This window comes from Podarcis liolepis (genome assembly GCF_965112155.1).
Source record: "Podarcis liolepis genome assembly, chromosome: 2".
Classification (NCBI taxonomy): Eukaryota; Metazoa; Chordata; class Lepidosauria; order Squamata; family Lacertidae; genus Podarcis; species Podarcis liolepis.
Genome location: NC_139555.1, coordinates 53328343 through 53353516, shown reverse-complemented (window position 1 = coordinate 53353516; position 25174 = coordinate 53328343). Strand labels below are relative to the sequence as shown.

Below are 25174 nucleotides of genomic sequence, written 5' to 3'. Positions count from 1 at the left end.
TAGATCTTCAACTGGTGGATGGGGATCTATTACTGGGTCACAGCCAGACCTAAGGCAAGTCAAAATATCAGCACCATTTAAGTTAAAAATAATAGAGGGTACACAAATGGGCCTGAAAAGGTTGACCATCATAGAATAACCAACATAATCCACAGTACTGAGCCACAAGCAGGAAGCTGGTACATGCCAGAACCAATTTCTCCTAAGGACTCCAGAAAGAGTTAATTGGTCCCTGGTGGTTAAACTAAGGCAGTTTCGTATCCCCACTGTTTACACCAGTCGGGGGGGGGGGGAGCTCCTTCACTGCACCAGTTTTTTTAATGTATTTATGAAAGTTATTCCTTTGGATGTTACCATATCACTGTGTCTCATGGATCAGGCCAATGGTCCATCTAGCCCAGCATCCTGTTCTCACAATGGCCAAGAAGATGCCTATGGGTAGCCTAAAAGCAGCATTCAACTGGAAACCCAGACAATGTTTGATTTCTGCATTCCTGACTCAAAATATTTTTTGACTGAAATGCCCTTGCCTCAAATTCTAAGGCAATTTACAAAAAATAAAAAACACCACAATTTTTGTTACTTTGGCAAGTACTCTTCTTCCTTTTCACTATCTTTTCTCCCTCTTTTTGTCATAGGAGACAACAAAATCAAATAAACCTGACCCCCAGACTAATGTGCCCATCCAGCTCTGTACAGGCCAAGGATTCAGTTACATGCCATGCATGCACTGCACACATTCCAACACCGTAATTGGGGCAGCCCCTCCTTTGAGAAGCTCCGTGCACACTCTGCAGCCTTAAGACATTTTGGATGAAAGGCAATGTTTTTATGTTGTAGAAAGGTCAGTTCACTGTAAAAATGAGCTTCCTAAAAATGCTTCAAGAAAGTTGAATGATTGTTTCCGTTTTAGCTATTTGGCTATCAGCTTGAGGGAACTGTAAGGTTTGTAGCAGTGGAAATGAATATTTAGGGGGTGGGAACCCAAAGTGAATAAACCTCCCCTTCATGAACAACCCAATGAGATGGTTACTGGCTCTAGAGAAAAGTAAACACTAATGGGGGGAAGGGGAAAATAAAAGCACCAGTTGTGAAAAAACAAGTTTGAATATATATGCAAAAATTTTAAAAAATCTTAATGTATAAGAGTGCCAAACCAATGTAATAATAAAAGTATAAAACACCATTTAAAAAGAAACCCCAGCTGCAAAACTTTTTGTCTCTCCCATATCAGTCTCTACAGCCACAGCAGGTGCTGCAACGTTCCAGCAGTTTGACTTCACCCCCCAAGGTGCACTCCTCTATTGTTTCCAACAACAACCCAAAAGTGGGTCTCCAGCTGTTTTTATACTACAGTTCCTACCATCCATGACCACTGGTTCTGCCAGCTAGGGATGATGGGTGTTGTAGTCCAAAACTGCTGGAAATCCAAGTCTGGGGAAACCCTGTTCCATACCTACCCCATACATAGACCAATCTTACTTCCCAATGAGATCCAAAGCAAGACCTCATGCAAACATCGTAATAAAAATCAGGGGGAAATAATGCAAGAAATACTCCCTTGGATACACAGAGTCCTTTTCTGAAATGCATTCACCTCTTCCACACATCACACTTAGCTTAGCACAAATGAGTGGGCTTCCAGAGAGGGAGCTTGCAGAGGCTTTGCTCCTCCGTGGTCCTTTCTGCTGCTGCGCCATGCTGACACACATGACTCGTGAACCAGGAATAGTTATTTCCGTTCACACAAAAAGGGCAGGCTTTGTTTTCATAGCTGTTACAATAACCTACACATAAACATTTGGTTAGTTTCTTTACTCTCTGCAACCTTGAATCCCTACTGTTATGGGTTCCATGGTTATTCGGAGTATAGTCCAAGCAAATCAGTTAAGTGAATAGACATTACAATATAGATTGCTAGTTAAGGATTGCTAGTCTTCCAAATCGATAAATGACCCTGGATGGTTAAGTCCAGTCAAAGGCGTGCGACGCTCATCTTGCTTCAGGCCAAGGGAGCCAGCGTTTGCTCACAGACAGCTTTCCAGGTGATGTGGCCAGCATAACTAAACTGCTTCTGGTGCAACAGAACAGAAGCCAGAGTGCTTGGAAATGCTGTTTACCTTCCTGCTACAGCAGTACCTATTTATCTACTTGCAGTGGTGTGCTTTTGAACTCTAGATTGGCAGAAGCTAGGACAAAGCAACGGGAACTCACCCCATTGCGGGGATTCATACCGCCAACCTTCTGATCGGCAAGCCCAAGAGGCTTAGTGGTTTAGACCACAGCACCACCTGTCTTCCAAATAACCCAATAGATATTAGAAGGGAATTTATGGCAACAACAGTGCCCCCCCTCCACCTCTTCATTCTTCATGGCATCTACTTCTATAATAAAGTTGGCCTTCCTGGACAGGTGAAAATTCAATTAAGCAACAACTCCAGTTCATAATTCCTGAGGTACAATGAGACAAAAAATACAATTCTCTGTTCTTAAACATCATCTTTCTCACTCGTACACAACCTGTGATTTTACTGATTTTAAGGTGTGCTGTTATGCTTTGCTCCCAAATGAAAAGTTTATTGGAAGACCTCCTACAAACATTTTTCAAATGCCCAACACATCTGAAAGAGACAGGGGTACATATGTATCATCCATATGGTCTCCCATAAAAGGACCCCAAGTTTTATTCATATGTTGTAATATAATATGAAATACACTGTTAAAAACAACTATACAATTTCAGCTTGTTTCTTAAATTACCCTAAGACTCCTGCATTCTAACAGTACACATAACACAAATACAGTGGTAACCTTGGGTTAAGTACTTAATTCGTTCCGGAGGTCCGTACTTAACCTGAAACTGTTCTTAACCTGAAACACCACTTTAGCTAATGGGGCCTCCTGCTGCTGCCGTGCCGCCGAAGCACGATTTCTGTTCTCATCCTGAAGCAAAGTTCTTAACCTGAAGCACTATTTCTGGGTTAGCGGAGTCTGTTACCTGAAGCATATGTAACCTGAAGCATATGTAACCCGAGGTATCACTGTATAATGAATATCTGGTGATTTCCTCAGCACAAAATAACAAGCAAGCTCTTGACAAAAATCTCACCTAGGCTGATCAATTTCAGTTCTAGACACCAAGTTTCCCAAAATTGTGAAGCAAACAGAATAATTGGGGGGGGGGGGTGGCAAAATAACATTGCCTATACTAAAGGGTTGGTGGGAAAGTGTTGAAGGTCAGGCCAGGAATTCATCAGCAGAATGTATCAAGTGTGTGCAAATTACATTGTAGCACAATCTGTGTTTGTTTTAATACAGTACAGTACTAGATCTGCAATGCTTTTTTAAAAAAATCTTTATCTTCTAGATTCAGACCCGTGCTCTAAAATGTGATCTCCAAATAAAAAAAAATATGTGATGTGGAGAAAATAAGAAGTGAACAATCTGATCGTACCAGCCCCCACAGAGGGATGATTCTGACAGGGCTCAATACAGCCTTCCCCTGTCTGCATGCTTGCAGCCCAACAAAACCTTAAGAGGAACAAAAGGTCTGTGTGCACCTCCCTTATTGCCACCTTGCCCTAACTCACTGCTGAATGCAAGTTACTTAACTTTTTTGACTGAAGTACATTTCCCCCCTTCTGAATTCTTAATGGGCAGAAGTAACTGATGCTAATGAATCTGAATAAAGGACGAGGCACAGCACAGTTAGAAGTTTATTTTGGTCTACTGTTGCTGTAGCGAAAGTATACAGGAATGTAATGGTTGTTTCATTGATATTTAAAAGTTTTGCATTTATCATCATTTGTGCCGAGCCCTAGTAGCAGCAAAATAAGAAAGAGGAAGGCCAGCACCAACTCCCTTAGTTGGTAGGAAGAAAAGGGTGGGGGATGGCACATTCAATGACATCATGTCTATTCTGGCACAGAAAGTTCTGGATTCGTTCGTATGCAAGAGGAACTAAAGAGGAAACTGAAGCGCTTATCAGGAAACGGGCCTGACTAATTCAAGGGCTTTTGCATGCTTACCAAGATCTCCCGGGCTATTACAATAAACACTCTGTTCATCCTGCCAAAGCTCATTTCTGCTTCCCCACACCCAGCCATGTCTTCCTGCCAACCCTGTTGCAGGCTGCATCATTAGCCACTGTTGGCCTGAGGGAAATTTTATCTGCAAGATACAGATGAGAGAAATCACATTCATCGAGTCACAACAAAAGCACCAAGAATCTAAGTGCATCTTGGATTCTCTTTGGAAATTCTGGCACAGATCCCAGGCCTTCTCTGTTACCTCCTTTGAGCATCCTGTTAAATGAAGATGCCTCTCTGTTGCTACAGGAGACTTTATTGCTTGTTCATTCTCACATAAATGTTACCCTACACACCAGATGTTTTCTACCAAAAGGATAAACAGCAAAGAGTTATCTACCACCTTTAAGACTAAAAAGTTATTACAGCATACACGGCCATGAACTATTAAGAGCACAGACTCATTTGGCTACTCCTCTGCAAGTTTCTACAGGAAGAGACATTAGTACTGTCTGACTGCAAAAGCAAGATCAGGAAGGCAGATGGCTTGATTTTAAAAAGATGCAAGCCACCATGAACTCCCATTTCCCCCCTGCCATCCAAAAATCCTTGCACAAAACAACACTGACTTTATGAGAAAAGAAGGGTGCACATGGAATACTAATGCACGGGTTTCTTTTAGCTGAGATTGAATGTACACAGGTAGAATGGTAGCACAATTCAGCCCTTCATGTTTCACAAGCATAAATCACTACCATGAATGGGACAAACTGCACTGATGCTCTACTATGAATACAATCTATTTATCCTTGTAGTAATTCACAGGCAAACATTCACTCTATGTAGACTAACTGCATAGATTTGTAATGGAAGTCACGTTTGTAGATGTGAAATGGCCCCAAGACTGATACTGAAACTTCTGGCACCTCTGCCAGATTCCTTGATAGCTGGTGTCTATAAAAATCTGGAGAGGATTATGCACCACAGGATGGAACAGTAAAAACCATTTTTTTTCTCTGAAACAACTTTTTCTCTCTCCAAAAGATTAATTAGGTTTGTTTTGTGGTTTAAAACAAAATATAAATTCAGTTCAAACATGTTTAAAGCAATTGACTCTGTAGAAGGAATATTGTATTAAAAATAGAAACAAAGGGCAAACATATGCAACTTTCAAGATCACATATTACAGATATGACACATGTAATATATATTCTAGTTATCACTGAGGAAGCCATGAATATTTAGAAGTCAACCGAAGAGCATTTCCCTTTTCCACTGAAATGGACAGTGTGATATAGTGTTTAGAATGTTGGACTGAGGCTGGGGATTACTGGGTTCAAATCTTCACTTGGCCATGAAGTGATTTTAGACCAGTCACTACTCTACCTTGTAGGACTGTTGTGAGTATAAAATGGAAGGTGGGAGCTATGCATGCTGTCTTATACTTGTAGGAAAGATTGGATATAAATGTAGCTAACAACAATAAACTTCTGGTTACTTAATCTTCATGTAAGTGATCTTGCTAAGTGTCCTTGCATATGCAAGAACACCAGGAACTCCTAATTTTAAAACTATTCCAAATCTGCATAAAGTCCTTTTGTACAAAGGCCATGTAGGCTACATGATCAGAGGTTCTGGATTATATTCATAGGTTGTATGAAGATGTTTTAATTGCTACAACAACCAGTTAGGATGCATGTTAATAGATGAATTAGAAAAGTGGAAATTTGGTTTAACTCATTGATTTAAAATTGACCCTTTTCCTGGTGACTTTAAAAATCTATATTGATCAATCCAGTCAAATGTTCCTGGTAGGCAGCACAAATGTGCAATTACTAGCATGCTCCCTACCAAAAACAATGGTCTGTAGAAAGGCAGATTGATCTAAAATAAATAACTGATTTTAAATCCCTACCACAAAGGACCAATTGTAAATCAAGTTTCCAATTCCTATGTATTTCCAGCTTGTGGGGGGAAATATATGCTATGGCTAACCCTGTGTCTTCTGTATTTTCAAGTGTCTTGGCCCCAACACCCTGAACCCAACACACCCTTTGCCTTTGAAATGGAACCAAAGCATCAAGAGAATCCAGAACTTTAACAGACAAGCCACAAAGTATTTCTATTCACTGGGTTTCTTTAAAAAACACAATGGGCAATACTCCTCAGGAAATCAATTTCACTGTGTTTGTGTGGTTCAAGCAACATATCTTCTGATAAAGTTTTGAACACTGGTGTTTGGGTTCAGTAGTGGTAGTGGCAGAAGGGTGGATATGGGGCTTTTTTTCCAGGGGTAACACACCGGAACTCAGTTCTGACACCTCTCAGGTGAGTGCCATTGCCATTTTAAGAGAAAGGGGAAGGTGTTCCTGATGAGTTCCAGCACCTGTTTTTCTAGAAAAGTAGTACAGCATATACTTGTGATTTATTTCATCTTTCAGATTGCTTTAAAATGATAGACCATGCCTTCCCTACCTGATTCTCATGTTTTGGGGACATCATATTTGACATTTGTAAAAAAACAATAGGGAAACAGAAAACAAACAGGAGTCCAAGTTATAAGAACAGTTTTTTCTGTTAAAAAAGATAACGTTCATCTAAATCTCAAGTCCCCTCCTCATTTTACTTTTGAAAGACTGGAGCAGATTCTTTCTACTCTACCTCTTTCATACATATACAAAGGACTAAGGGGGAAAAGCCATCTTATACAATTTTGGGCAGCACATGCACACAGAGTACTGCTGGAGTAGCTCCATAGTTTGTTCATCTTGTCTCCCACATGATGTTTTCCTGGATCTTTTATAGGCATAGGTGCGACTCTCAGATGTATACTCATATTTCAAAGTATTGGGTATGTGGCCAATGAAGTATGTTAAATTAGCATAAAATATACATATATTAGAGACGCTTCCTGACTTGGCAGGAGTATGAAAATGGAATTTTACACAGACTCTTTATACAATGCAGAGTTATATAGAGAATAGTCTCACAGCAGACAATGGAATTCTACTATTGCAACTAAGCAGATTTGGCCTGTTAAAATGACTGAATCAAGGAGTCCTATGTAAACTGTTCTGGGTGTGTGTAATAAAGGTATGCTTCCTTGAAAACCATCACTTTGCCATTACTTTTCTTCCAAATTGCTTAACACGCAATTCCTGGTCCTCTGCAACACTTCACAGGCCAAAAGATGTTCAGAAATACAGTAACTGGGTACATGTTTTGAGACTCAGGTCAGAAAAGGAACAGGTTAGTTTCAGCCAGGAAGATAATACTTTACATATTTACAGTCCACAAGGCACATGGCTTGGAAGAAGGGCAGAGTTTAAATGTTATTCCTGTTACTGAAAGAAACATTACAAAGGTCATGCACTGACAACAATACAGCTCTCTCTTGTAAAAGAGTGCTGTTATGTCCCCTCTTTTTTACCAAGACAATCCAAAAATCACAATTTCTGGGAATTGCAGGGGCAAGTGAATAGTGTTCTACATACTGTACAAGGTATGCATTATCCTGGTGGCGTGGTTACTGTTAGAAACCTCAGCTTCATGAACAACTTTCCACTGGGTTCGCCAATTGGGTATATATGGTATATTCCCCAATATACCATATTTTTATAAACAAAAATATACTGTGGAGCTAGGAGATGCCCAGTGGAAAAAAGACTAGTCTAAAAATAAAATAATGTAGTTGATGCAGATGTAGTTGAGAAAGTCACTTTTACCTTCAGGACTCCATTTTTCTTCCCAAAGTGATATTGATGAGGAGTAAAAAAAAACAACTAGTGAATATTCCAGATCGGAATCTGCATGATCTTTGCATGCAATCCAAGTTTCATCTATTGTCTTTAGTATAGTCAATTATCTGTCAAGACTTAAAAAAATAAACATAGCATCAATTGTAATTTTGATTCCTAAGAGTCTATTTTGAGCAAAACACATACTATTTGTATAGTCTGCATCTTATCTGTCTCACATCTTTACTTCCTAACCTAAGCCCACTGAGCTCTTGCAATATTGGCCAGTTCCAATACATTATCTACAACTTATTTTATTCAGTCTACCTCACCATCTTCCTAATTCAGGTGTCTAGGTAATCTCACTATACATGTATAGCCATATTCAAGATGGCAACGCCCTGAGAACACAGTGAAAATAGCCACATATGCACAATACAGCTGCTGCTCATGAGCACCAGTATGAAAGACAAGACAGACATCCTGCCATTCCCATTTCATCAGACTGCTTTTCAACAATATGCAAGATAAATATCTGCACAAGTTGTTGTGGATTTCTTAGTTTATGTACAAGCTAAGTACAAACAAGCAACACTATTATTCTGCAAGATTTTGGCTTATCCCTAAGGATCACGCAGAAACTGTTATGCCTGAGTTTAGGCAGAGCCCCACCCATACAACCAGGCACACATCACTGCCTGTGGAAGCGTACTACTGTTTTCACTCCAATATTCATTACTAGCAGTGAGATTTACTGCCAGCTATGATGACAAAGGGATTCAGTGCTCTTATACCTCAAGAGTTTATTTTCTTGATCTCAGATGTTCTTCTACAGCACTGCAATCCCCTGCTAGTCAACCTGTCAAATGAGGAAACAACGATGGGCTATGCACAGCCTGAGCTGGCCACATGTGGCAATCAGTGTTGTGGGCAGAAAAAATCTTGAATACCAGTATACTCTTTCCCTCTTGGAAATTACTTCTGGTTCCTGGGTGGTCACACCCTTTCAAATGCAGGGATGCACCTCCCTGTAGAAAGTGGGGGTGGGGTTCCCCCAGGACTCCTAAGAAAGCAGTTCTTCAATGTGTTATGTCTTCAGGGGACCAACATCTCATATACTGAACAAGGAACATTCTTGCAATAGTACACACCTTACAGTTCTGTACTATGTGGTTACCATGTGGTATAGAATTGACAATTATTAACACTATCAGAGGACTGTTAGGTGTGCATTTTTAAAGGTGCATACCTAACTTTACCATTTATTTTCCAGCTACACCATCTTGAACTGCTTTTTAAAATGACATTAATTTGAGAGAGTGCTGCTGAGAATGCTTTAAAACCCCCTGAAAAGAATAATATCACTCTCAAAGAATTTATTTATTATCACTACTTTTATCCTGACTTTAGATCCACAGCACTAAATGCCATAATTTTTTAAGCTAATTGTAGCCATAAAATAACCAAAGCAGACCTATGAAACAACACACAATAGTGAGCAGCTGGACCCTAGTGCAGCTGGACTTTCCACTATTTCAAAGAAAGCATAAGAAAGCATATGCTGAATACCAAGATAGGTGCGGCCCCACTGCACAGAGCGTCAAAGAGGAAAAACTGCTGCAGTCAGGTGCAGCAGCACAAAAGAAAACAATATCATGGGATTTAGCTAGCTAATGTAGGTCACACCTTCTAGACCTAAGAGAGAAGAAAATGTAGCACGTTTACATGGCTGCTTTATAGCATTATACTGTGCATGTACACACCTAGCTGCTTTATCTGAAAGCAGGTAAAAATTGGCTTAAATATTAAATGACTTTGGCATTAAAGGCAAATAATTCAGCACTGCCAGAAATGTGAGAGTAAAATAAGATGTTGGCTATGTCTATTTATTTTATATAATTATTCCCAACTGTCTAGTCTGCGACTCTCAGTGTTTTTCACCTTAAAAGAAAAATATCTGTTCCAAAAAAGGTTCAAGAAAACTGGCTGTTTCAGTGGGGTGGGGTGGGGTGGGGGTGTGACAAAAACAAACTGTAGTTAACATAAACTCATCCCTTATTTAAGGTCACAGGTTGGAAAATATGCCCCACAGATCACAAAATGAATTCATGAGCATCAATTTTATTCAAATGCTTTTAAGCCATTAAATGGGCAAACAAAAGAAAGCACTCAATAAAATCCCATCAGAAAAGGCAATCCTTTAGTGAAATTAGTTGCCCTCTAAACAGGTACAGTGGAAGACAAAATATCTGCTAAGCTTCTCCCCCCTCCAATCCAGTGTGTGCGCGAGTGTGTGTGTGTGCATGCTTGGTTGTGCTGCTTCCTTTGTTTGCCTCAAAGATGGAGTAGCCACCCGTTCCCCCAATGCATACCCTATCCCACAAAAGATTTCATTAAAATGCATTGGAGACAAAGCACAGCTGCACTCCTTGCATCTGAAGCCAGCGACAATAAACCCCAGGCCTATTAAAGACCAAGGGGGTACCCCCTCTGCAAGCCGTTTCATTGCATCAACAATAAATCAGGGTGGAGTATGAAGCCACTGGAAATGCATCTGCAGGGCACACACTGATGCAAAGATGCAAAACACACTGCTATTTTTCACAGTATTTCCCCCCATGCTCTCCAACAGACAGTTTTTATTTCATGTTAACAAGCAAACCATTATTTAGAAGAGAAAATTATATATTTCACATTCATTTGTAAAACAAAGCTTTCACATTTACAGATGAATCAATTCCTCTTTTTCCTGAGCCAGTCAAAGCACATGACGCACCCAAATATGCAGCAAATGAAACTATGCAGCAGGCAACTTAGGCATACCAGTGTTCCTGCTTAAAAAAAAAAAGGAGTGGTGACAGAACAAAAAACAAAAACAAGGGTCTGTCCAAAGCATTTAAAAAGTGATCAAACATCCTGAACTGAACAAGGAGGGAAATCTACTCCCAACATGCAGGGTTGAAAACAGAATGTCACTAAATCCTCACCATGCCCCACAGACATGGACAACAGACATGAAGGGGGAGGTGGGGGGGGGAGAGAAGAGAGATTTGATAGCAACATTTTGGGGCTTGAAGATACTGCAGTCTGATATCACTGCTTCACACAAGTACAGTCCTCCCAGACAGTAATTTAACAGCACGAGACAATTGTACAGTTTATGAAAGTCCCAAGATTTACTTAATCAGGGCTGCCCCTGCATGCACCTCCTCATTTTTGCAAGCTGGCTGGCTTTTTAATATCCCTCGCAACTATGAATTGAATCAGCACCAGCTTCTTACAAAACTAGACTGACATGGGTAGTAGCTGGTGGGGATGAGTAAACTAATACAAAACAAATGTGAAGACAGAAGCATAAATGCAGCAAACATGAAGAGCGGAGGGTGGGGAGAACGAAAGAAGATACGTTAAGCCACTCACTGTTATCCTGGGGATGTTCTTCTTGCCCTGATAACCAGACATGACGTTCGGCTGTTGTGGCAGGGATAGAACCAGCTCCTATCCTCCAACCTAGGAGCAGTACCAGCTTGCAAAGAAGCTCAGGCTCAGGTGAAACAAATGGTGCTTCCTTCCTTTCCTCGTCTTCCTCTCTGTCTTGCCCCCTCCCACTTGTTTCACACAATAGTAAATCCTCTCCCTCCCTCCTCTTTTACCAATGACAGCTGGGACCCTGTAAGACAGGAATGGCTGATGAGGCGACTCCTCCCTTCTCCTTCTTCCCAGTCTCGCTTTCTCTGTGCATTGATTTTTCTCTCCTCGCCTTATTTGCCTCACCCACTCCGAGCTGCTGTCATAGCAGTAAGGCATGACAGCCGCTAGAGGGTAGCAGTGGAAAGACTGGCTACCACATTTGCAAAGGGACTGGGCAAGGCCCATAAGATCTTTCCCAGGGACGTTAGCTACTGCAGAAGAAGCAAGGAGCTACAAGCCAGCACTGACAATTCAAGGGAGCAGTCAGAGAAGCGCATCAAACTTCCCAGAGACTAGCAAGCAGCTAAGATTTTAGGAATTAGTATCCACAGATACCCAGTGGAAAATGGTCAGATATATTTCATCTCTTTGAGCAACAAATGACTTCTAGTTTAAGGTTACCAGATTTTTTTCAATGAATCTGGGGACACTTTTCAACTTCAATGGATTTTGTATGGGGACTGATTTGTAAATCCAGGGACTGTCCCCAGGAAACGGGGATGTCCGGTAACCTTACTCTAGTTTGTTTCTTGTCTAAAACAGATGCTTTGACAAAATGTACATAAATGGAAGAGTAGCAGCTAAGTTGGCATGTGGTAGACTAAAAACTTTGTAAAGGAAGAAGCAGTTAAGCTAGTACTCATATTTACAACAGTGTTTCTTTTGTAAGAAAGTCTCCTTAAAATCCCGACACAGCTTTCCAAACTTTCCAATTTGGTGACACACATTTTAGACAATGCATCATTTCAAGCCACAGTAATTCAGTTTTACTAGCAAACCGGAGGATAAACTAACCCCCTTCCGGCCTTGGGAAGAACATGGGGAGCATTCCCATGACACACCTACACAATGCAACTGACACAATAATGTGTTGTGACACACAGTTTGGAAAGCTGCTACCTTATCATTTTTCATATTGTAGTGATTCTTCCACCATCCCCTGCAAAGTAATCTTCTTGTTCTCATGGTTTTAGACCAAGCTTGAAAACCTAACCCATTTCAACCCCATTTCACTGGAAAGTGCTCCCTAAGGAATTCAAAACCTATCCATTTTTAAAATCTTGGTGTTGTTCGGAAAATAGTGTGTGCAGGAAAGGGAGAAGTGCAACAGGGTTACAATACCTAACTTTATTTTAGAACAACACCCCCACCCGCTTTTTTAAAAAGAATTTTCATATTTTTAAAAATTTTTTAGTCAAAATGATCAATATTTTTTCAAAGGTTTTTATTTGGAAATCCATTTCTTTCAGGGCTTGTGAAAAGTAACTGACATACATAAAGCTGGGGGGGGGGCACAAAACAAGCAAAATCAAAAAGTTTCTCATCATCAAGCCCTCTGGAATATAAACTTTCTTTGTTCTAAAAAGTTTTACAGTGTGGTTAGGGGGTCTAAGATTGTTGATGTGGTTTGTGGATATTGCGCTTCATACCTGAGGTGAGATAATCTCATCCATTTGCAGAACATATGTACAAAATATCTGCTCTGTAAGCTGAAGGGAGGGCAGGGGAAATATTGTATAGTCAGCTACTAGAGCTTGTGGAAGAAACAAACTATCCTAAGGCACATTCTAGAATTCCCACTAAGCACCCAGGGTTTTAACCACAAACCCCTTGATTTGAGTCCAGGACTGTGGGTGCTCAGACCACAGAGCCGCTTTAGGGTTCACCACCTACCAAGTCAGCCAACAGACTATGCCAGTAGGGATGGCTCACACTTACCCTTACAAATGCTTATTTTCAATAGAGACAAAAACATTTGCCAGTTGGGCTGACGGGAAATTCAGTAATTCCACAGTAGCTAGCGAATGATTGAATGACTGACTTGTGTAACATAACAGCTCTTGTTGCTCAGTGATTTTTCGTTTTGATAAATATGCAATGAAGAACTTTTACCTCCAGGGACTTTCACGTTTCAACAATTTACACCACCCTCAGAATTCATGCAGAGAAGTTAGAGAATAAAGTGGACCCAAACATGGGCTTCCTTTTGTATGAGTCTTTATGCATATTGATTAACCTGCATCCTTCTGCTACATTAACCTTTCCCACTTTCTACTCTTGTTCCACTCTCAGATCTCCTCTTTCGCATGCATCTCACCTGGCATGCCATGGAAAAGCCAATACTGGTTTGAAGATTAAAAGTGAGCCAAGGGCATCCATCAAAATGCTCAGTGGAGCAGCTTATGCTTAGAGACTGGGGATTACAGTAGAAGGAATTCCCTTCCTCCTCTCTTGGAGCTGGAGCAGGCGGTGGGTTTGTCAAACACAGCAAGATCACAGCAAATAATTGTTAAATATAAAGCGAAAGAGACAGCAAGTAATCAGAACTACCTATGGCTAGAGTTTCTGTTCAGAAATAGCACAAAGTTAATTTTATCTCTTGTGCAGCATATTATTTAATGAAAATTGAGTATTTCTGCAATGCACATATACTAGTGGTTCCATTAAATCCCCTTAATAAAAATATTTGGATTTCCTAGTGTACAGGATCTCCACAGAAAGACATGGAACTTCTGTAACAAATAATCATTTTCTGCATCTTAGCCCCGAGAAGAGATCAGATTTTATAAATCAATAGACAAGTGTAGTAAGAAAAAACAGCCTTCAAATTTATACCTTTCCTAGTTCTCATATCCCAGAGGCATGTCCCTGTCTTCCAAAAAGCTCATTGGTTTGGTCAATGGTCAATGGAAAGGCCTGTTCCTATTGGTCATAGCATTCATAAAGCCTTGGGGTAAGGATGGTTGGGTCATCTACATCTGTTCTGTAGCTGGGGCAAAGGGCAGGCTACCCTGAAGAGCTTACAGTATACACACACTGGAATTTCAAACACTAGGCTGGATGCTAATGACGACATCTACAGGGGTGGGGTGGGGAGGCACAACCCAAACATTCTCCTACTTCATTTAATCTACTTCACAACCCTTCACTACCCTGTGAAGTAGATTAGGCCAAGACTCGTCCAAGGTCATCCAATGAGTTTCATGGCTGAGTGAGGATTTGAACCCTTGTCTTCCAGGTCCTAGTCTTACACTAACCATTACAGATAGGTAGCCGTGTTGGTCTGCCATAGTCAAAATAAAATAAAAAAGTTCCTTCCAGTAGCACCTTAAAGACCAACTAAGTTAGTTCTAGGTATGAGCTTTCGTGTGCATGCACACTTCTTCAGATACACTAACCATTACATCAAACTACACCATGCAGGCTGCATGTAAGTTCTGGGAAGTGAGGGGAGGTTCTGCTTTCTTTGTTGCCAAGTCACATTTTCTATTCTTTTAAACATTCATTTTTAATGACATTTTTGAAAAAGCTTTTACTTCTCAGATTCACTGCACAAGACATCAACTTCCATGCCAAGTCTAGGCTAGAAGTTGTTCCACTTGACGGTTTTCCCTACATTCATCCTGTATGGGATGTGCTGCCAGCATTCCTTTCTGGGCCTGTTTCATATCTCTTTTTTACCCTTGTAAAGACTCTCTCTTTTCTTCTTTCTTTTTTTTAAAGAAAAGTGCTTAAGTCTTGCTGCTTTGGCCAAAAATCACACTGGAAACAGTATGCATACTCTGCATCAGCCTTACACCATTGATGACTTCCTGATGTGCATGATATGATATAAGCCTCACCCAATTTCTGCAGCAGTGGGCCAGATTAGATATGTTTGAGATCCATGATTGGTTCTCCCAACCTTTTCATTTTTTTAAAGCAACAACTCTCTCTTCCTCCCTCTGAATTAATCAAGACCTTGGTACTGTGGGGATGGGAAGGTAGAACCCTTCCTTACTGCACTGTTTTCTGGCGTAAAATGCCTTCACCCAAGCACCTATTATGGGGCAGCTAGGGAGCACTTTCAATGGGAAATCTATGCAGGGAAAGGGTTGATGTTATCCGCCCCGCTCCCCATCCTCCTACAATGCACTGTTGTCCAAATTTCATAATGGATCTCAAACACCTTGTCTTAATATAGCCCAAAGACTCTGGGGTGCTAATACAGTACTGGCTTGGGCAGAGCTACAAAATGACTACAAAATCCAACGAAAGATTTGGAGGGGATCCCAAATGTTGGGTTTTGTAGTTAATGAAGCTCTTGATCAGAAATGGTACTCAGGCAACTGTTTTGTTGTTCTTTGGAAACATTAAGATAGGTGCAGAGAGTACTTTACTCTTCTAACTCTTAAACTGTCCCTTCCTGAAGCAGCTTTTCAAACAAAAGAAGGCTTTTAAAGGTGACACTTTGCTTGTAACAGTGTTGTTTGCCTTGAAAAAGCACAGTTCAAAGCCTAGTTTGTGGGGGCAATGATAAACAGGGTTTGGAATGAACTAGTTCAGTTCAATGAACCAGTTCAAACATCTCTGAAAGCTGTGCTATTTTTCTAGAAAAAGAGGGGCTCACCATTAATGCCTCCTGAGAGGTGCTGGAACTGAGTTCCGGTGAAAAAAAAGAGCCCTGCCTGGAAGTAGTTTCCATAATTGCTGGGTAATCTAAAGGAGAATTAAGTTCATTTTGGGGCTGAACATTGAACAGCTTCTAGTTCATGTTCATGTTCATTCCCTCCCACCACCACCTCCAAAAGAAGGCCTGAACCCTTAGCTTCCAATAAACAAAAACTAAGTAAATTCAACAGCTATAAAGAAGGATAAAACAAACCAACTGAGGCAACTGACATTGGAATATTTGCACTGCAACATTTTCTGATATCCTTGAGAGTAATCTAATTTAGCATGTTCATTTTACCTGTATTTAGTATATCAAGCTATAAACTTTGAAATGGCCAAGCTTCCCTAATGCTTGCTATTGGAAGTCATTCATTGTTCCTGATGAAGCTATGAAACTGGTTTTCCCCCACAAAAATATAAAGCACTGAAAATTTTACACCCCACATGACTGGCTGTCGAGAGTGCCACAAGGAAAAGTTGTGAAAGCCAGAAGGAGAAAATAGCTTATTATAGCTTTTGCCAAATTACCCTCTTCTTTCTGGAAGAACAGAAAGCACCACATCCTGAATCTGCTAGTTAGAGCCAGAGAGCTATCCTGAATGGGACAGGGCATCTTAGGATTTTGTAAACTGAGCCTAGAAAAGAGGAGAAAGTTCATTGCAAGATAAATATCTTCCCACCCCAATGCAATTATCATCTGGTCAATACAGTGAACAGTATCCAGCTTCCCCACTGCATTAATTCAGTTGCTGACAAGAATGAAGAATAAAGGCAAGTTTGTAAAACCAAAGCACCTGTTTCACTCCCCCCTAGTTACACACAATACTAAGAATGTAAAGAGGGAGGTGAGATTTCTGCTCTAAACTTCCTCCTCCAAACTTGTCAGTATAAAAGGATCATAGCAATTTCCCATTTGAGAGGTGGATGTCATGGATGGAACCACACACTGCCTTAGCCAGGCTCCAGTTGGACATGTATGAAGCAATGCCCATTTTCCTGCTTCCCTAACTTGCTTTCTGGAAAGCATCTCAGACATTTGTTTTTGTTTCCGACAATTTCTTTTCTTCATTCATCCATAGCAACTGTTCTCTCTTTTAATTCACACTCATACAGAAAGACTTCTGAAGACAAATTCACACGATTTATTTTCCCCACTGTAACCATGTATATGGTGTGCCTGTCAAAGTCTCAAGGAATTCCCACAATCACAGCTGCAATTTGAGATGCACTGAGACCCACAGTGAGACTGTACAACATGTAGTACTTCCCAGATGTTTTGGTTGATTGAACTGATGTATTTGTAGTTTTGAAGGATCATTTCATGCAAGATGTCTGCCATATACAGGCAGCTTCAAATTTCATCAGTATGGCAGCTGTTGTATGTGGTGAGTTCTATACAGTGGTTGCTGTGTGATTTCCTCAAAGCCACCTGCTTACTTGAGGACTAATAATAATAATAATAATAAATTATTTATACCCCACCCATCTGGCTGGGTTTCCCCAGCCACTCTGGGTGGCTTCCAACAAAACACTAAAATACAATAATAATACATTTGTACTGAAATGGTGCATACCAGTGATGGGGTAAGAAGTAGGTTGGCTGGGGCTGCTGGGAGTTGTAGTCCAAATCATCTGGAGGGAACCAGATTGGGGAAGACTGTGATACACTATGAGAACACTAGACAATGGCTGACACAAAACAAGCAGCCAGACAAATATCACAAAGGAGTGTGTTTGCCAACTTAAATGATAGTACTAATGCATAAAACCTAACACATAAAGAAACTGTGAAAATTTCAGCACAGGTTCTACATGGAGAAGAACATATTTTAAATTCTCTACCTGAAGTACACAGGAAAAGCTGCAAGAGGTTCAGAACCACAAAGCTTTCAAGTTCTAGATCTCACTGGGGTATTAAGAACATCCTATGCACCAAACAGATCATATTCACCAGTGTTTTTCTGAATGTTGGCAGTATAACCTATCATCTAAGATACATGTCATTTACCTTACTACCTAGACAATTAATGAGGTGAATGAATATTTGCTAAAACACCAACATGATATAGGCTCAATGTTGCTGCTGTTCTTTCCAGTTTTACATTTGTGTGACAATACTTTCAAGCAAACCATATATTTATTTGTTTTAGAATAATCAGAATATTGAAGGGCACCACCAAGAAAAATGCTGTATAATTCCCCAAATATAAAGTTATCTTAAAGAGCATCTACTTCTGAAACATGGAAGAGGAGAAAATATCCCAGGTGCTGATCACCCAGGCTTTTAAGCATTTTATGTTGTCTCTAAATATTAAAATATTAGTATTCATCAATGTTTTCACTAGCCATAGTTTTATATAAAACAGTGTGAAACTGATGGTAAAAGCAAATTTTTATACTGTATATAGGGCTAGCTACAACTAACAGATACTCTAGTTGGTCCAGTTTATATATTAGATGGGGATCTGTCCCATCATACCTTGCCTATGGCACACAGACCTCTTATTTTTAGTAACACTTGTACTTTCATAGGTGTTTGGCTTATGTACATATACAGAATGCTTATATTTTAGTCCACAATTATCAATGCAACATAACCTTGCAAGAAAGATAGACCACCGAGGCTATAATATCAGAGTCCTTTCTCCAAGAATAAAGCTCATTATGGAGATAGCCAGCTAACAGCATGACAGGCAGAAAATAAAAGGCCTCCCCATTAGTGTATCAATACTTAGTTTATATCATCTAATTAAGTGTCATTATTGTCCATCATGAGAAGGAGTCCAGTGTTTAGGTCTATCTGGTGAGCTCAGACTCCTGGACACAAGAACACTCTGATGGTTAATGGAGACAAGATACTGGGCTTAAAAATGTATTTTTTAATAGCTTATGATACTGTGCTGTATCTGTTCAGTTCCATTACACGTATGCACACTTTAACCTTCAAGACTTAAATGTGACTGTTAGTAAGGGGCGTTTGGGACAACTGTTGTTTGAATATTTTTTTAATGTCTTGATTTTGAAGCTTTTTGAACGTTCTGTAGACTTATATTTAGGTTGACTTTTTTGGTTTTCCTTTTGTACTTTAATCAGGGTACAGCGTGTGATTTTAAAAGAGAGTTTAAAATCCAGTAACTAAGGAGGATTTAAATAAAAAAAATTGTCCAGTAGCACCTTAGAGACCAACCAAGTTTGTTCTGGATATAAGCTTCTGTGTGCATGCACACTTCTTCAGGAGGATTTGTTGTTGTTTTTAAAATGAATTCTTCACAAAATCTCTATTGGAAAAAGAAATACAACCAGAAATGGCTGCCAAAATGATCAATGCTCACTTAGCAAAAAAATCACTATCAGGAAAGGTCCTCTGAATACATCTGTTTTTCCAATTATGATCTCATAAGCACCTCTCCCTGAATTTGGGAAACTTGAAATGGACAGTAACTGGGTTTCCTGAAAACACATTGGTGATTTCAGTCCAGATGCAAAGGAAAGTTTTCCAAAGCACTGGACTTTTTAAAAAAATCATGCTTTAACTTAAACGGTTCCCCCCCTTTCAACAAAAGAACATTTTACTCTTCCTCCACTCCTCCTTAATTTAAACCAACATGTTTCCAATGAATTTAATTAAAAGAATATGGATTCTTAATCATTTCCAACTCAGATGCTGTGACTGTTCTTTATGAAAAGTCAATTCTGAGTCTACTAGGATAGTAATTCAAGTATAAAAAGCATCTAACACAGACTAGGCCTAGATTTAGATTCAAATTTACTTCAATGTGGGATAGCACAGCTCATTTTTCATTACTAGGCATAATAGCCTGCTAAGAAACTGGGTGGCTGAGTCAGTTATATGTCGTTTAGGAGGTAGATGTGGCATTACTTACTCCATGGAAGAAAGAGTTGAGGAAAGAGGACTGATCATTTGGCTTACTGCTACAGAAAGGAGGGATAGGACACTTGGTGGCAAAGTGAGATCTTTCTGGTTAGCAATACTGACCTTATTTCGCTTTACTACTACTACTATTTCGATAGCAATGCATACAGTTCTTCCACTAGGTGACCACAATTACTGCAAATATTTGTATTTGTAAATTTCCCATTATCTTGCTGAACATAAACTCAGTACAATGCAAAGCACCATCAGTAAATCATGTAAGGTCCAGAGCTGGAGCAGCACACTGCTATTCTGAATCTCCCAAAGCCTAGATTTTAGTCCACTCCTTTACAGTACAAGACGTATAAAGCCAATCATTTCCAACCTGATACAAATAAGTAGGTTCCAATTGTTTGTCAAACAAGTACAAATTTAGTGAAGACTGGATACAATAATTCTCCAAAGGTTTGGGATATTTGGTTCAGAGCTCATGCCTGATTTAGATATGCAAGAATCCTGATACTAGGCAAGTATTCTTCATAATCAACACATATGCAGCATTTCTGGAAGCTGTATGTCATATATAATTACCAATAATAATATTCATCCTGAGCAGAAGTGGCAATCACCTGTTAACATTAAATACTTTATACAATAAAACAAACATATACAAACCAACATGATAGTATTTTCTTTTCAATTCCTCTTTTACAGAAAGAATCTTGTTAAGTACCACACCTGTGAACTCAAAATATCACATCAAACAATACATTTCTGGAAGTGTCCAACCACTGTTTCCTTTATTTAGAAAAGCAACAACGTCATTCGAATTGACTTCAAACTGCTCTACATGTATGTCTTTGGTACCTGTAGTGTTAGTTTCTCTAACAAGGCTGAATTCCAAACCAGACTTTTCCAACACTCTAATGATACAGAAGAATTCACCATGCCTTTGCCACTGTTAACAACCTTGCAGACATTAGTTTCTTTCTTAAGTTCTTAAAATAAGTTTTCATTGTTCCCATCAAAACCAAAACAGGGCCAGTTTTGGATCATTACATGTTGGCTGAAAAGTTTTTTTGTTGACAGTTCATCAACAGCCAACTAAAAGAAAGAAAGAAAGAAACCCACTACATCACATTTCCAAGTCATTCAGACAATAACCTGAAAGTAACACAATCATAACAATTCTTCTAATTACATCTGATGAGCTTCCCAATTCATCCTCAAATCTATCATCTTCTCACAGAGATGCTATATCAGCTAAAAGACAGGAGCTCTATTGATAATAATGAGCAGTACTAGAGAAATCTGGCTTGCCTTCCTAAATTCCATCCCAAGTCCACAGCTGAAGCAGAATCACAGATCAGTATGTGAACAGCTTCATGAAAATACAGGAAGTTTCTTAAAGCAATTACATAACAAATGTGCACTTAAGCTGGCAGTCCGAAAGGAAATTACACCACGGGAGTAACAAATAAAACAATCGAAACAAATAAAAATAACGGCACCCTCATGTCTATTGTTCTTCAAGGCAAAATATATCTGCCAGTGGCTAAACAACAGAGCACTTCCACAAGTGAGCAGATGTGTATCAATCAATCAATCAATCAATCACCTTCTAAACTAGGTGCTATTGAAACTGACAATTACTGTTTTGCACTCATGCTTTGGGGCCATTATTATAAATCTTCTAAACTGTATCTTCTAAACAATACATTGGGCACAAAATTATTTGGGCACATTTCCAGTTTGCAAAAGCATATGCCTGTTTTCTGTTATTTTTTTAGAATATAAATATGAAAAAATGGCATCCAATGAAGTGCTGAGCATATATACCCTATCAAGTGTCCCTAATTATGGAATACTAACTCCTCCAAGATCTCTCCCCTGCACTGATTAGTTAGGTCAGCCAGGCCATCACATTTGGCCAACAAAATATTTTTGACTAAGCCACATTCACCAGCAAAATAGGGCATGCAAGGGAAAGAGGAAAAATGCAATGCAGCTGTGCAAAGAGCTGGATCAGCTCCACCACTGCTCTTATACCTTATATTTGACTGAAAAATTGTAGGCCAACAACAATACCTGCAAAAAACTATGAGCCAAAGGGAAAGAGAAGAGGAAAACTGTCTCCCATAGGAGTATACAGAGAACCACTACCACTTCTTCCAGCTATTGTTGAGCAGGACACAGCTGAGAGAAAAGAGGAACGCTGATTCCAACTAAGTTAAAATCAATTTGGCCATGTTTACATGAAAGCCAAACCATGACTTTGTGCAAATGCACAAATATGTTGGCTGCCAGGAAGATCACAGTTGCTCTGCTCCTCTTTTAGCAAGCTCATTCATACTATCCCAGTAAGCTTACTATGATGTGAGGACAGGGCCTTTGTCTTCGCTCCCAGTTACACCTGGTCTGCAGCATATCAAGGAGATCAGTGTCACAGCAAACTGTACCACAGACTGCAAGCATTTGTCTTCCTCCATTCCCACCTGCACTAGTCCCAGAATAATAATACTCTGAGCGAGTAACTGCTGGGAGAAACAAGGAGTGGCTGGAAGGCCTGCCTGCTAGCCACAGATGCTGCTGCAGCTAAAGACAGCCACAGAGGTATGGTCTGGGCCTGGACAACTAGCTTCAAGAAATGAAATTAGGAGCAAGAAGGACTTGGCTTGTTTCTCCATTCATCCGACCCCATCAAACTGGACAGCCACTTAGCTAGGCATTTAATAGTAGTCACCACTGTAATGTAGCACTTACTGAGATGTTTCTTCATTTATTGGATGGAGGATTTCCATCCAAACACCAATCAGTCTCCTCTGCATTTGTAGGTCAAAGTACACACTACACAATATCACACATAAATATTTAGTACAGGTAAACTGTGATCTAATCGTTGTACAATCAGTTTTGAATATGGAATGAAACTTTCCCTTCAGAATAATCAATTTAAGAGCTAGTCTTTTCTTCCTTCTCTTCAAGGGCACACTTGTGCTTCCACACAACTGCTATGCACCGATTTCTCTGAAGTAGTATAAATTCCTAATTAGCAAAAGTTAGGCAGACACATCTCCCCCCCCCCCGATAAAATGAGAAACCTAAAGCATTTTAAATGGGCCTTGAAACTGCTTGATAATATAGCTGTATCTGTATTCATGCAAATTATAGCAATTTCAGTTCATCTTTCTATATACTACTACAGGTTACTTACGGTAGGAACACTTTATATTTTTAATTTAACTGGCCTCTTTTAGGTCAGACATAAATAATAGATGTACTAATTTCACACATTCTGGTTTTTATATAGACAATGGAAACCATGACACAATGCTGCAATAGATACCAGCAAATGAATGATTATTCAGTAAACTCTTATTTTGATGGAAGATTTACTTAGCGACCATTGGCTTCCACTGAAGAGTAGGAGCATTTTCCCTCATAAACCAGATCATCTCTGTGCCTAATCCTGCAACAAAGTTGTAATTTGCAATTGCAGTAAAGCCTGTGTTGCATAGTACAATACTGTATTACAGCCAGCTGTCAAGGAAAAGCCCTTCAGAGAATTACCTAGGAAAAGAGAAAATGTATTGTCCACATGCTGAAGAGACAAAGACTTGTCCAATTCTTGGATAAAGGAAAACATAATAGAATGTTTTTTTCTGATTAAGGTAGATGAAGTAGATGTAATTAACAGAATAATCATTCTGCCTTATGCTTCCCAAAGCACTAAACAGTGTTTTGCCATATATTTTAGCTCTGCTTATTGTGCAATCCTATATATGTCTACTCAGACATTCTAGAACAGATCTAATTTATATCAGTACTGGACATAAGAATTCTCAAAGAATGTAAGAAAAGCCCTGCTGGATTAAGTCAAAGGCCCATCTAGTCTAGCATCCTTTCTTACAGTGGCTAGCTAAGAGATGTAGGGGAAGTCCACAAGCAAGACCTGAGTATAAAGGTGCTCTCCCCAGTTTTGATACTCAGCAACTGGTATTCAAAGCCATTTTGCCTCCAACAGTGGACGTAGAACACAGCAAAAAATAACTGATGTATCTACATAGCTATTCAAATGCCAGAGCTGTTCCGCCAGGCTTTTGGTCAGGGCGCAGCCTGACCCCCTCCTCTGGCAACCTGCACAGAATTTTGCTTAATTGGTTGCCATCATGTTAATTTAATTAATTTTATAATGAAATATTTTTAGATTGTGATTATCTGACTGATTACTTGATTGTTGTTAGCCGCCCTGAGCCCGGCTTCGGCTGGGGAGGGCGGGATATAAATAAAATTTATTATTATTATTATTATACATTCTGGGATGATGTGCCACCAACATGGGAATGAGGCTTTCAGTTGAAGCTTCTGAGTTTCCTTGACAGGCAGCCCCTTATACAGTACAGGGTTATGTTAGCAACAGCAGCTCCTCCCACCTTTTAACCTTTTACCAACCAGTCTTCTCCCTCCATAGCTCAGGTGTTCCTTGGGTGTTTTGTGGATTTCTTGTGCTTATTTATTTAAGAACTTTGTCCCTTACAAGTTGTTATACTAATAGCATTTCTGCAGCCAGCCAGCAAGAGAGAGGAGAGAAAAACAGAGGAACTTTAAGAAGGCGAGCAGCAACTTTTTTAAAAAGTGAGCACCCTGCGTGTCAAAGAGAACTGAAGAAATGATAAATACAATTTCAAAACATTGCCGATGGCAGCATAACTTATATAAAAATCATTGGAGGCAGTGGGAAATGACTGGAAATAGCGGGGAATGGTATGTACTGAATTCTTAAACAGACAGCTGTATGCCTGGCAAGTTTGTTTACTGTTTGTGGGTGTTTTGTGGGTGTTGTATGTATGGCAAGTGCATGTGTGGCAAGTGTCATTTAAAAATATAACAACAAAAGACAAGAAAATAAATAATAAAATAGTAGATGTGGATTGAAGTGATATTTATTTACATGTTAGACCACTTAATAGGATTAGATGGATTTTTTTGCCATTTTCAGTTTTGCAGGTTACATACCACTTGACTCACTAGTGCTGAATGGCAATACCTTCAACTACAGCACATTTTAGTCTATTTTTGGACCATCAGCTTTGAAAGCCTCAGCATCTCCTGGAGGAAATGGATGTTTGAAGATTAAACCCATATTACTTGTTTATAGAAATGTTGTAAAATTGATGTTCAGGATCGTGGAGACAAATGGAAGGGAGTTAGATGTTTTCCAATCGACGGAAAGTTGCTATAGCATCAATACGTGGTATTTGTTTAGATTTAAAATTGAGACTGATTCAATGAAAAAAGGAAGTCTGGAGTACATGGAACTCCACAGCACCTTTATAAGGAAGGGGTTGATTAGTCCAGAAAGATGTTGGCAACATAACGCTGAAAACCCTCTTTGAGGCATACAATGTGGG

General features: G+C 39.6%; 1 protein-coding gene across 6 annotated transcripts in view; it reads right to left on the bottom strand.

Annotated features, from left to right (window-relative positions):
- DPYSL3 (dihydropyrimidinase like 3) overlaps positions 1 to 25174 on the bottom strand; it is a 52760-nt gene that overhangs the window by 22141 nt on the left and 5445 nt on the right. Inside the window, exon 1 of one of the 6 annotated variants that reach the window (XM_083487760.1) lies at positions 11186 to 11619. The exons of 4 other annotated variants lie outside the window; for them this stretch is intronic. In XM_083487760.1, the coding sequence (XP_083343886.1) occupies positions 11186 to 11227 (42 nt within the window). In that variant the 5' untranslated portion in view covers positions 11228 to 11619. Of the gene's footprint in view, positions 1 to 11185; positions 11620 to 25174 lie in introns of those variants that run through there. One more of the 6 variants, XM_083487762.1, reaches the window with a different exon arrangement.